Source organism: Lemur catta, chromosome 8, assembly GCF_020740605.2.
Source record: "Lemur catta isolate mLemCat1 chromosome 8, mLemCat1.pri, whole genome shotgun sequence".
NCBI classification, from domain to species: Eukaryota; Metazoa; Chordata; class Mammalia; order Primates; family Lemuridae; genus Lemur; species Lemur catta.
Window position 1 is genome coordinate 27403488 of NC_059135.1, and position 14837 is coordinate 27418324.

A 14837-nucleotide genomic window follows, 5' to 3' on the forward strand; every position below is an offset into this window, starting at 1 on the left:
CATAAAGGATATGAAGGGGAAAAAGCAGATTCCAGAAGACAACAGGTTGTGCATCCTTTCAAATTGTATAGCGTTTGCCAACCTATGTGAACAAAAACTACCCATGGCCTGCAGAGTGGATGTGTTGTCATGGAAGCTTTCCAAAATAGGACACAACATGTGTTCAAATAAGGAAAGAAGATGAATACTTTAAAAATTCCAGAAAATATTATTTGATATGTCCACACATTTGAGAGCACTTTTAATAAATTAAGGTTACTAGTACATTGTCCAGCCTCAAACGAGTCCACAGTAAATATTCTGGATTCACTTAAGTTTTATTTATTCAATTTTTTTCTTCTAAAGGACTTAGGAGTTAAAAAGCATCTTATCCAAACAAAATGTATAAGATTGAGGTCTTTAAGTATTATTATTACCATTTTATTTCATGATAATAAAAAGAGGGACTATAAGAATACAACCTTGAAAGTACTGTATCCAAACCATGAAAACAAGTGATAAAATGGGATCTCGCATTTCTAAATTCTAGTCACCAAACGGCTTTCTACCCAGCTTAGCCCCCCAAAAGCATTCATGGAAAATGCTCTTTTCAAATTCTGCTACTGCTGTACATAATCTCCATTAAAACAAATGTATTGGTACAGGCTGAGTATCCCAAATCTGAAAATCCAAAATCTGAAATGCTCCAAAATCTGCAACTTTTTGAGTGCTGACATAATGCTCAAAGGAAAAGCTCATTGGAGCATTTTACATTTCAGATTATTGGAATTTATTAAAATACGCTTTAAAATGACAAAAAAAATCTGAAACACTTACAGTCCCAAGCATTTTGGATAAGAGATACTCAACCTGTATCTCTGAGGGACAGATTGGGTATCTCTGATTGGCATAAAATCCAGTGAATTACAATAGTTTGTGGATTATACTGAATATATATATTTATTTACTATGTGTATACTAAACCCAAATATCCTGGATCAACAAAATTTAAAATTTCTTTCCAAATTTTTATCAGATCAGATACTCTAAACATTTCTGTGGAATCACTTCAGGTAATTCAGTATAATTCCTTTTCAATAGCACTACAACTGTATACAGTAAAGTACTATGTTACCCCAGGGTATATGAATATGAGAGTATTTTTTTAAAACAATTTTTAAAGAGCTGGTGTACTTTATAGAAGTTTGCATAGCTGTTGGAAAGAAAGCATGCTAGTCAGTGATTCATTTTATGTATTAATCCAGCTTGGCTGACAAGTAGTTGCTAATACAGCACTTCTAACATTGATTCAAGTTCCATAAAAGGATTTTGGCTCATAAAAAATGCTGGCATGGCATTAGGATATAGGTATTCCCATCTCTTGTCTATAGGAATATAGTAATGTGCCAAGTTTTGTTGGTGACTGCAAGCATTTCTCAGAATATAGGTGTTACAAAGATCAAATAAATGCATAGATATCCAAGGCACCTGCACCCCCCCCATGTCTCACCCTCTTACCTCCCTCCCCAAATTAGAGGTAAAATTTGAAAGATGGCCCCTGAACAAAGGGTTAGTGGGGGTATATGGTCACTATGCCATTGTGTTTGTGTTCTCTCTGTGTTTAATCCTTATTCTAGGAAGGAAGCTTATTCTTCCCTCAACAGTAATCACTGGGATATAGCAAATCTCTTTTCATTCACTGAGATGGTTAGTACTATGGAAAACAGAAATATGATCGCTTCTTTCTGTCAGCATAAAATGAGAACATGACCTTGTCCTGAGAAACACCATCTAGTAAGAGTTTTCATGACTTCCATGCAGTGATGATCTTGTAAGCATCTAAAAGTAATTAAATGGATCTTTTTTAGCCAACCAAAGCCTCTTTTAAATACACATTTTTATCAGGATTCTAAGGGAGCCATAAATTGGGGCATTTTGAAAAATTGGGATATAATCCAGTCCATGATCTGATCAGGGTTCAGTAGTAATAATAAATTGGGACTATTAAAACTGGGAATCGTTCCAGCATTTTATTTTGCCCAAACCACAAGACCTAGCAAATTCTACTGCAAAAGACAGGGGTATTCAGTGATGAGTAAAACCATTCTGAATTAATCATCTGTATGTAATCACGCCAAAAACAGGGGTGTTTTCGACAGTTTAAATAGTGCCAAAGTTTAAGTTCGGTAAATAATTAATTATCGAGTCACTTGGCAAATTAAAGAAATCAACCAGAAGGTTTCTTTAATAAAATATGCACTTTTTAGCATACAATAAGGACAAAATCCTATCAATTCATTTGTTGCTCTATGTATTTAGGAGTGTTATATGTATGTAGGTTACAACCAAAATATTAATTCAGAATGTAATAACTTTCCTTTTCCTTCTTAGACTATAATAAGCATCATCATTTTTCAATATGAACAAATGTTGGATAAACTCTAGCCTTATTCTGGTTTTCATTTCAATTTCCAGTAACATAAAAATCCTCTGTAATTAAATAAAATGCTGAGAGGTTGGGAATAGATTTTCACCCACTTGAATTCTCAAACTATAAATGGTTTCTGAATGTTTTTATATCTCTAAGATGCATTTCGTTTATGTGGGGAACTTGCAGCTGCATAATTAAATCTTGGTTTGCCAAATATCAAAAACACATGTATTGATTTAAACTAAGGGAACAGGCCACAAGCAGCTCAGCTGATAAGGCAAGGGAGAAGCCTCTGCTGTTCTTGGAAGGCTTCCCAAAAGGAAAGAAAACTAAGAACCTTGAATTCAGACACTGAAACCGATTAACTTTCCTAAGTCTTAGCTTCACTCTCACTTAGACATTCCGTTCAGGCTAGTTGTTGAAAACAAGAGCCATATGTTTTCATACTTCTCAGTGCTGAAGCTGGAGAGGTTGGCTCTTTTTTCCCATCCCATCTCCTCATTTATCCTGCTAAGATTCTAATAAAACTGACAAAAGCAATGTTTAATTAATACAACAAATGAGCTTCCTGCAAAATAAATTCTGACATGGTTTAAGAGTAATAGAAGATTTTCGAGCATATAACTCATATGTTATTAAAATTTTTTCTCCAATTCTAGTAAGAAGTTTCATTTGGTGAAATTTTATTTCAGGGTCAGTAATTTGGGACTTTAATGGAAGACAGGTTTGGTGTCAGTGAAGATATTTTTCTCAGTACAATAATCCTAAATTAGTGGGCAGGGGTGGGGATGGGGGTGGGTGGGATATTTTCCTTTAACAAATCTCCACCTGAATTTTGAGACCGTATTAATAATATGAGTTTTTAGTTAGGTACTTTCTTGGTTCAAGAATCTGATTAATTTTATGTTTTGCATAAGGTTACAAACTTAGGTCTTAGAATTAAAAACAACAAAAAAACCAGATTCACTGACATGTTAAGATAATCTCTTGCTTTTGGCTCTTGATACTAATTTACATAACCTGAATGTGTGGAAAACACTAATTTAGTTTAGCTTGATAGAAGATCCTAGGAGAAATAATCTTTGACTATAATATTAGGTTCATACTTTTAGCAATGGACATAGGCCTTTGAAACTAATGTTTTATTATGGCCAGTCTCACTGAAGCATAAACAAAATGATGAGTTTATTTAATGCAGGGCTTCACTGCAATAGAACTGCTTGATTTGTGTCAGGAGGGGACACATCATAAGCTCAGGAAATCAAATATGAGACAAAGAAAATCCTACTACACAATCTTGAGCAAGAAACTTGGTTTTATAACACTCAGATAAGAATGGTGTATACACTACCATGAACCAATGGCCAAGAATTCAAGTAAGTTCAAGAAAGGTTGCTCCAGAAAATTCAAAGTAAATGTGTCCATCCTTAGGAATTTAGATATTTCTCAGACTCTAACATCTGGGAAGGATCCTAGAGATCATCTAAGGACAAATGTAGCATTGAAAATACACAAGAGGATTTTAGATGGCATGTGGCTTAATGTACTTAATTACATGAGCTAACTTACATGGCTTTTATATAACATTTTATTTATTTGAATGTGTATAAATATAATTGAGACAATAAAGGAAATATAGCAGTGATTGAAGTTTATAAAACTATGATCTAGTCCAACATTTACCTAATGAATTAATCGTTTCTAAATGTAGTCATGAGCTTCTTATTGGACATTTCCAGTGTTGTCAAACTCATTCATTGTCCCATAATGTACTCAAATTTTTATGATGCTTTCTTTTCTATTTAGCTGAAGGCTACCTCTCTTAAAATAATGCTCAATTAGTATCTTCAAGAGATAAATAAGAAAGTAAAATACATAAGAAAATAAATAATAAAGAAAATAAATGAGTGGATAAATAAGCAAATAGATTGATAAAGTATAATAGAATAGAATAAAATGGATGCTATGAAACAAATCTAATCTCTCCTCTATGTGACAGTTCTTCAAGCAAGTGAAATCAGTGAGGTCCTGACTCTGTAAGCTACATGTCCCCAGGTCCTTCAACATTTTTCATAACACATGGATTTATTGTCCCCATTCTCTGTATGAGAGAGAGGCACAGGATATTCCAGGTGCGATCTGAGCAGTGTAAGATAGGAATTATTGTTTCTCCCTTCATTCTGTACATGCACTTCTAGTAATGTAGCTTAGGACCAGATTATGTTTTTGGCAGGCGTATCTGCATGTTGACTCATGCTAATCTTACCCTCAACTGAAACCATCAGGCAGATTTTTCATGGATTTGGTATTAAGTCAAACCTTCCACATCCTGTGTTTGCACAGTTCATTTTTGGACCTAAACACAAGACTTTACATTTATTTCTATTAACTTTTTTTATATTTAATTCAGTCCATTGTTCCAGATGATTCTGTCATCGGATGTATTAAATATTATCAACCCCCACGGTTTCCTGGCATTCTCAATCAGATCAACAAGTCACCCTTGCTAATGCCAGTGCTCAGCAGGCCATGGTTAAAAATAAACTTTTGAGGAAAATTTTATTCTTGCAAGCTTATGTTGGTAGAATATTCATCATTCATCAGCAATCTTTGGGTACAATTCTCAAATAGCTAAATAATCCTTCTAGGGTTATGTCATCTAATATCTATTTCTCTGCATATCCACAGGAGGACACCAGACTATGCAGTTCTGATATCTAGGAGAGTATTCTTGCTCTTTCTGAAGTCTGGAGATTAGAACAGGGCTTCTCAAACGCTGCACTATTGATATTTTGGGTTGGATAATTCATTGTTGGGAGAGAGGGCTGTCCTGTACGTTGTAGGATATTTAGCCACATTCCTGGTTTCTATGCAGAACAAGGCAGTACCCCCCACCCACTGCAGTTATGACAATAAAAAATGTCTCCAGACATAGCCAAATATCTCTTGGGGGGCAAAACTGCCCCCTTCCATTAGGAACCACTGTTCTAGACTCTGCATTCCTGTAATCTATCTTTTTTTGAGTCCCCACCTCCCAATAACCTCCAATCTAATCTGGTAACCCAACCCACCTTTTACGGTTTTTTTTGACCTTTTCATAGGTGTAGCTATGAATAAACTATTCGTATATAGCATCAAAACAGACCTATATCAGAAATTAGATATGTAGGTAAATTAAAATGAGATATAAAAATCATCAGAAAAATAATGCTATAAATAGGGAGGGATAATATAATCCTAAAATTTACAGGTGGGGTTACATTAATCCTTAGGGTAAAATAATTATAAGAAAATTGACTCTTTAATAGGAATTATATGATTTAAAAGGTAATATATAAGAATTTTTGTACCTGGATATCCATCCAAGTATTATTTGATACAGTGAAAAATGGAAACAGACTAAATTTTTGATAATGTAAGATAAATGATTTATTGAATATTGATCACACAGAATATTAGGCAGTGATCAAAATGACGTGTTTTTAAAATATTAATGACATGGGTAAATGTTCACAATCTAATGCTGTGAAAAAAGCAAGATGTTATATAAACAGTATAGATATCAAGTTTTCAAAGAAAATACAGTTATCCCTTGGTATCAGATGGGAGGATTGGTTCTAGGGCACCCCATAGATAAAAAAAAATCCACAGATGCTCAAGTCTCTGATATGAAATGGGGTAATATTTGCAAATAACCTATGTATGTCCTCCCATATGCTTTAAATCACCTCTAGATTACTTATAATACCTAATATAATGCCTGCACATCACTTCACTCACATGGATTCAGTGTAGTACGCAGTGTGCAGCAAATTCAAGTTTTGCTTTTTGGAACTTTGTGGAATTTTTTTTCTGAGTATTTTCAATCTGCAGTTGGTTGAATCCATGGATGTGGAACCTACTCATAAGGAGGGCTGACTATATATGCATAGAAAAAAGATCATGAAAATATTAATAGTAGTTATGGGATTATGGTAAAATTATATATGGTTTTAATAGTCTTCTTTATAAGTTTTTATGTTCTCAAAATTTTCTTAATGAACTGATATTGCTTTTGTAAGTTCTGTGTGCACAACGGGTGCTGGGGGCGAGTGACCCAAATTTCCTCAGGTGAGTGAGCACTGGCTAGGGTTCCTCGTGTGTTTACAAAAGAGTGTGCCAGGAAGAAAGGTTGCTTCAGAGAGGGCACATGAGGAAAGAAGACAATATTTGTAGATTGGGTCACACTCAGTCCTCTTGGGAAAAAAAAATCTGTGTAATATTTTTCATAATGTTCCAGCCAAATCCTGTCCCTCTAGGTCAGCGGTTCTCAGACTCTAGAATGCTGAAAAATCACCTTGAGCTTACCTATTAAACACAGTTTCCTGGGCTCCAACTCCCAAGATTTTGATTGTGCAAGTCTGGTATGGGGCTAAGAAATCTGCATTTTTAACATGGTCCTCTGATGATTTACTCTGATGCAGGTGGTCCATGGACCACATTTTGGGAAGCACTGCCATAAGTCATGTGGCTCGATTTGGTTATTTTTTTCCTGCCTTTACTTTTGATAATTGCTTCCTGAATATGCACTAAAGATAGTTGTTATAGACTTGCAGTGGTGTTCTGGTAAGCTGGCTCTTTGAAAAAAATAAAATCCAATTTATTGCATTTGCCAATTACTACATTGTAAATACTCACACCATGGCAATTTCAAACTACCAATGGTATAACCACCAGGTTGCAAAATTTTTGAAAGTTTAACAATTGGTTCTTATAAGCTGGTACAAGCTGGCTCCAGCACTGTATGGTATATATTTTATTTAAGTGCTTTAAATACTTTGCAAAAGGGATATGTTAATGAAAAACTGTTATTATACATATGACCGCTAGGATGAAACAAGTAAGCTATAGGATGCCTCGAATCATGTCAAGGAAACAAATTTCGAAATGCATCAGGAAAAAAGGACAACAATCGCTTTGATCACTATTTCTCATTTTATTCTATGTTTTTTTTTCCATTGCCAAACCATGAAGAGTGATACACTTGCTGAGTTCTTTAAGGCTGTGAATTGGTTTCCTATGGATGGAGAGCCAAGGATTGGGGCTTGAGGGTTGGGAGCAATGCCAGATGTTCAGCCTCCACCTCCACCATCCATGGCCCTCAGCCCCTGGGCTGCTGACATGCCCTTGGTCATTAATTCTGCAGCACCCAACCATAAAATCAACTCCCCAGTGTCTTCCCCCAGCACATGATTGAGACAGTGTTGTCTCTAGGAAACCCATATCAAGATGTTTTATGTGTTCATGTGTGGGAAGTGGCCTAAATGAAGGCTAAATAGTACAGTTCTTTCACTATTTTGACCAGACATATTTTAAGAAAATTGGACCTGAAGCCTATATAGCCAGCTGAGGTGAATTTACAGCCCTGCTTTTAAGAACAAAACTCCCTCAGGCACCTGCTTCCTAAAGGCAAAACCAGAAAGGAAATGAACTCTTGCTTAAAGACAACCCACCTTATTTTATGGGTTATCAATTTTCTAGCTGGCATACAGTTCCCCGGCTACTAAGAGGTTTTTTTTGCCCCCATCCCAAGCAAGCACAGAGCTACAAAAATTGTCAAGTCTGCATTCTAGCAAACAGCTCAGCTTCCTGAAGACGAGGCAGGCTGAACCTCAGTAAGAGAAGTCAAGGAGGCGCGAAGATCTACGATGGCTCATCTCCCAGATGTCTTTGCCAATATCTGCATTAAAATCTTAGCCTGAATTACGTTTCACATTACAGGATTACTGAATCTTGGGTTATGATGGAGAATATCTGTCTTGTCTTTGGGGTAGCTCTGCCAGGTGAACAGTCAACAACAATGTAAAACACTTGATTTCCTTTTAACTGCTCCAGTGACCTTAGAACTGAGCTTATCAACCTCTCAAAAATGAGAAAGGACTAAATAGCTTTTCTCCCCTTGCTATAGGGAGGGATAAGTCAGCCTTCTCAACGGGAATAGCCTACAAGATAGGGGTCAAAGGTTAACAGTAGATACTCTTAGACTGCTGCGTGCTAGAAAACAGAATGAATAGATATGATTTCTTAGTAAGCATCCTACAGTAATAAAATAAGAACTGACTCCATAAAAACCATAAGAACTAATGTAACTAATAAGCAAGTGGAAGGTTACACAAATCTAACTACCTATATGATGAAGTCAGAATCAAATACTTAAAATTATGTGCTAGTTTTGTCATAATCTCAGCCTTTCTCCAAGCTCCGTTCAGTTGTGAAGGCAAAGAATTTTCAGGAGAAATATGAATATTCAATTACATGTTTGAAAATCAGACATTTACACATCCACTTCGGATAAGTGCCAGAGTTAACATCAAAGATATGTGAAGGACCTCTTGTCCAAATGGAACATTAAGCTCCTCAAACAGGAGAACTCAGCCCTTGCAAACTGTCATGATTTCAGCAAACGAATCCGGCCCTTTAACAGATGGACAACATACTTTTCAGCTTGCTGATAGCTTAATAAAAGACAGTGGCTTTTTAAAATGAAGGACATGTACTTCTCAAATTACAGTATCTAAACGGATTGAGCAGAATAAAATTAAGAAGGCATACCATGGCTTGACAAAAATTAGGAACAGACTATGGGAATTTGAAAGTTCTAAACACCAATATCAAAATGACTTTTCTATTTAAAAAAAACTCATCATTTAAACCATAGAGAAAATATGCATTGTTCTATTCAAAACTGGGGGTAGTGCCTTATGGAATTATAAGTACTAATATAATAAAAATATGAAGTTAATTTCTTCTCTAAATATAATGAAAATTCCCCAGAAAGAGAGATTCCTTTTGTAACAGATGCCTTTCCTTTTGGATCAGTCGACCTCTGTGCTTCTTAAAATAAAATTTCTCCAGTTGATTGTTGCAAAATCCAAATTAAACACAGACCATGGGCTCAAACAAAATAACGGCCTTTGCATGTCTGCTTACCTTTCACGCTCTTCTTTCATTCTCTCGAGCTCCTCTTCTCTCAGACCACCGCGCTTCAGAGTAGCTTTCTGCTCACTCTTCTCACCCTTATCCTCTTTCTTCTTTCCAAACCTGGTGGAACAAGCAGGAAGAGGTGTTAGTTAATAATCATGTTGTTTTTGTGGTAAAGGTAAGATGTTTCTGGGATAAACTCATTAAAAGCCACAATTCTTTATTCTAAGTAATATAAGACAGTTTTGCATTAAATGTAAGTAAAATAAGATAACAAAAGCAGAAACATAATGGTTACTGAATTTCCCTTTTTCCCTCTTCTTTCTTTTTTCCCTTCTTTTTACCTATTTGTTATGCATCAAGCAAAATATCATATGCTTTTATGGAATTCTGAAGATGACAGAAACATGGGCCGGATTTGTGATTCTTCTATTATTCTGGTTGCTTAGAGTAAAGGACTTTCTTCAAAATTTACACGTCAGGTCCTGGTGTGAGGAGATTCTGATGCCCTGTATATGTGTTGGTAGGAAGAAGACCAGCCTGAGCATGTGTAATTTGAAAGTCTCACCAGGTTATTTAGGTAGATAGGAAGACAGACAGATAGTCAAAATGTTGAAGCATTAATTCAATAGAGAGCGAAAAACTGAATGATTAGCATTAATATATAACTAGAAATTGAACAATCTTTTAAAAAGGCTTCCCGCGCTCTAGTGTCATTGACATTTAAGGTTAAACTCATGGGATTATATAATGATAGTGCCACAGGGACCTCACAGAACACTCAGTTCAACACTTTCATTTTACCAACGAAGAACCAAAAGCTCTGAGAGGCTTTGAGCTTTGACCAGACCTCCCAACAGGGCCATGCAGGGCTGAGTCTAGAATCCGTCGGGGCCTCCCCTGCACTCCTGCCTTCACGCACACTCACTCTCTAGCGTAGGCCCCGCTTCCCAAGGCGGCCCCGGTTAGTGTGCTCTGAGCACTCCAGGCTGCCTGGCATACCTGTAGTTAAATGTGCACAGTGGCAATTATGATGCCTTACAAGAACACCGTGTCTCCTTAGCACTTTTAGGAAAGTGAAAGCTGCACATTTGAAATAAAAAAAAAGAAGATGCAATTAAATTATTACTAAGACATATTCTTATATGACAGGCATTTTTCCCAATAGACATTTTCTCCAGATGCAATATTTCATGGTTTTAGTACCAGCACACATGAAGAAAGAAAACAACCTGATGCTCTACTAATAATCTGGGAAAAAAGTCACGCAATTATGCATATTGTTCACTTAAGGTAAAAGATTCCTCTTAAATCTATGGAAATCCCATTTATTCCTTGTTTTGTTACTGAACAGTACTAAATTTTAACCATGTATATGTGTGTGTATGTATGTATGTATATAGCTCTAGCCTTATCTCTCTCGCCATCCATCCCTCCCTCCATCCATCCATCCATCTATCTAAATAACCTGGGGAGATTTTTCAAATTCCACATGCTCAGGCTGGTCTTGATCCCCTCCTCCCACCTCCATCTCCTCCCAACATATACACAGGAAATCAGGATCTCCTCACACGAGGACTTGACATATCCATTTTGAAGAAAGTCCTGTGCTCTAAGCAACCAGAATAATAAATCACAAAATAAGCTCATGTTTCTGTCTTCTTTGGAATTCCATAAAATGCGTATATATTTGTGCCTTTCTGGATTGTGTTTCAATGCATAGCAGAGGCTGTCAGTCCAGTGGCAGCTCTGAGTATCACATCTGAAGATGGCATTGCAAATATTCACAATTGTGCTGCCATCACAGTACAGACTACATGTTGCTTTCCAGAGAAGCCTCCAGTCTTGACTCTTCTGCATAATTCTCAGTTGCCAATTTCAATTAGCAAGTCTTCTTTCCTGAACTTTCTCTCTCCCCATTGCCATCTCTCCAGCTACCTCTACTACTGCAATTTTCTTATTGTATCCAGTCTAGTTTTGGGGACCCCAGCTGACCAACTGTCAGTTCTAACCCCATTATTCCCCAGTCCTTTTTCAGGTCTATTTCTCTCTTTCCTTTCCCCCCTTTCTGAATCTATTCCTTTTTTTAAACTGAAGAAATGACCTTATATCACTTATAGAAGTAGGGAAGAGAGAAAAAATACAGGCAAAAATATAAGAACATTAATTTTGAAATACAATTCAGATTTGCTGATATACAAGACCTCTCTTTAGCCTACAAAGCAGGAGATACGTAAATCATATTTCCATTAAGATGTTCTTTAGCATTCCAGATCCATGCAGAAGAGTCTTAGGATCAGCCTGATTACTCTAAGTATGTTTATGTGATAAGTTAATGCCTTAGTATATCACTTAGATAGATAATTTTCCCTCAAAATATCATACATATAGTAGTAGTTGGGCAAAATATTCAAAATTTTGGGAAATCAGGGCAGAAATCATGCTTCAGGAAGTTGATGAGGGCAAAAACATTGCCAAAAGCTTTATAGCTACTAGGCTAATTTTTTTTCCATGTCCCACATATTTTCTTCTAAACTTGGAAGCTTTGGATTTTCTGAGATGAAAGTGTCTTGTTTTTGAAGGGCAAAACTAACCCATTCCCAAGTCTACCTTGATCTTTATTACCACACCAAATAAATCATCTTTCCTTCTGGCAGCTAAAATGTCTTATTTGTACTGCAGTCAAAGAATAGCTTACTATGCTTCCATCATAGTGGAGTATGTCTGGTAAAGAAAATGTTAGTTTTAAGTAAATTCTGCAAAGTATTTTCTTAGGAAGAATTGTCAATAATAGTCAAATCAACCAGTTCCACAGATATTATTAATGTTTTGACTTAGAGTTCATGATCCTTTATTAAAGTTTCCAGTAAGAAGGGCAGAAATAGCTGTGAAACTCATTTTATTAGAGAAAACGATTACAAATTACCCTATTTATAAAGTTTGGGTAGGTTCGAGAACAGCATTATAAAACGGTAATCTTCAAAAGGACTCTCATGTTGTTAAGACAAGGAAATTGAGACCCAGAGAAGTTAATTGCATTTTATTTATTAACACACTGAATTCTTTTTCCAGTTTTGCAATCAGACAGCTTAATTATCAGTGGTGGTGGTAGTGAGGGTGGAGGAAGTTAGGAGGAAAGCATCAATTTGGTGACTTTCATAAGCCTTTGTTTTCCCTCCCATAGCAGTCTTTTTGGGGGTCATTTCACAGCCACCCTTACTTTCACTGAGATATAGAAAGAGAGGTCAGGGTGGTTTATCTCCCCACTAGCTATTTTTGTGAGAAAAGTCATGAGGACCCCGTATGGCTAAAATTACTGCTTTGCATTCTAGGGTTTCAAATATCCATTGCATTCCAGGCCTCCCATTATCTGTTACCTTAGAAATTTGAGCGTTGGCCATTCTGGGCTAGGTGCCTTAAGGAAATTGCTTAGAGGTCAACCTTGTTTTATATAAAAGATATTTTCCTGAAAATTTCTGTGCAAACATATGGTTTTAATCAATAAAATCTTATTTTACATGTACCTGGGAAGCCTGTTTAAAGAATCTTATGATGGATCTTTTTGTAAAGTGGAAAAATCACCTTTCAACATACCCTTTATGTAAATTTAGATGTTCATGAATTACCTGTCCACTTTTCCGTTTATTTCCATAGAGGTTATATGAAATAGCTTCATGGAAAACTTTCTTTGTTTCTCTTTCTGTCTTTCTTTTTTTTTTTTCTTTATTTAAAAAAATATTTATTAGGCATCTACTATGTATTGGATAGTGTCATAAGCACTTGATATAAATTGATATTATGTTGTAATACAAAACCACACCTTATCCTCATGGAATTTACATTCTTACTGAGGAGAGTCACCAAACAAGTATAAACATGTAATCGTCAATTGTGAAAAGTGCTATGAAGGATGCTAGGAGAGAGACAATAATAGAGAATTGATAGATTGGGGAAGGCCTCAGTGAAGAAATGGCATTTAAGCTGAGAATATAAGAGTGAGAGGTTCCAGACAAGCAAAGAGTGGAAGAAAAGCCTTGTGGGTAGAAGAAACAGCACGTGCCAAGGACACGGCTTGGCTGGTGCATTCCAAGCAGTGAAGGAAGGCCAGGGTGGCAGAAGCCAGGAGAGCAGAGGAGAGACGCTGCCAGGATGTGGGCAGAAAAGCCACGAGCACAGGTCTTAGGGAAGCTTGGGGTTTGGTCTGCAGTCATCGCTTAGTCATTCGAGGCACAGAGAAGCCAGGTGAAGAAATTGGCAGATTTCAGGAGTTGGTAGCAGGGAAACAGGAGTAACCAAATCATTTGAGCAGAAGTAATACAATGTGTAGGTATTTCTAAAAGACTATTCTGATTGCTGAAATAACCAACGACAAGTAAAAGCAGGACAGTAAATAAAACCAGTAAAGTTGGCTGGGGATGACTGCAGAAGTGTGGGTGAGAGAGGATGGTGGCTTGGACCAGAGATGGGAGAGTGATTTAGAAATGGTGAGCCGATGGAGATGTAGCGAAAATGCAATTTACATCACGATTGTTTCAGTCTGCCTTTGGGACATCCAAGTGCCCACGCCCAGGTCCTAAGGAACTGTGACATTTAAAGGTTGGATACAGGAAGGAGGTGGTGGTGGACAAAAGAGACAGAGAAAGAACAGTCAGCCAGACAGGAAGAAAATCAGAAGAGCGTGGTCACAAGAGACTCTGAGAAGAGTGTAAGGAGGATGTGGTCAATGGCCAGGAACCCTTCTCAGAGTCCAGCTAGGTGAGGACTGAAGAGCGTTCACCGGATTTGGCAACATAAAGCCATTCAAAGCAAGGGACAGCAGAGTGGCATGAGCAGAAGTCAAAGGGGCGTGATTGTAAGAGTGAATGGCAGGTAAGTATATGAATATAAAAGTGTGTGTCTCTGCAACCATTTCAAAAAGTTGGCTGGGAGGGCGGCAGCCGGAGGTGTGGAATGCTGAAGAAGGAGGTTTCAATTTGGCTTATACCAGAGAACTTTTATTTGCTGATAGAAAAAAAAAAAAAAACCAAACCCCCAGAGAGAGTGAGATGTTGGAGATGGAGGAAAGAGAAGAATAAACTTCTTGTCTTTTTTATGTGGTAAAATATACATAAATAAAATTTACCATTTTAACTGTTTTTAAGTATGTAGTTCAGTGGCATTAAGTATATTCACCCTGTTGTGTAACCAACACACTATCCATCTCTGGAATTTTTCACTATCTCCAACTGAAACTCTGTACCCAAATCAATAAACTCCCCACTCACCCCTTCCTCTAGCCCCTGGTAACCACTATTCTACTTTCTGTCTCTATGAATTTGACTATTCTAGAGATTTCATATAAATGGAATCGTACAATATTTGTCCTTTTGTATCTGGCTTATTTCAGTTAGAGTAAGGTCTTCAAGGTTTATCTATGTTGTAGCATATATCAGAATTTCATTCCTTTTTAAGGCTGAGTAATATTCCA

General features: G+C 36.7%; 1 protein-coding gene across 1 annotated transcript in view; it reads right to left on the bottom strand.

The window, feature by feature from the left end:
• PARD3B (par-3 family cell polarity regulator beta) overlaps positions 1-14837 on the bottom strand; it is a 942908-nt gene that overhangs the window by 179794 nt on the left and 748277 nt on the right. Inside the window, exon 19 of the mRNA XM_045558633.1 lies at positions 9380-9490. Within this exon, the coding sequence (XP_045414589.1) occupies positions 9380-9490 (111 nt within the window). The remainder of the gene's footprint in view (positions 1-9379; positions 9491-14837) is intronic.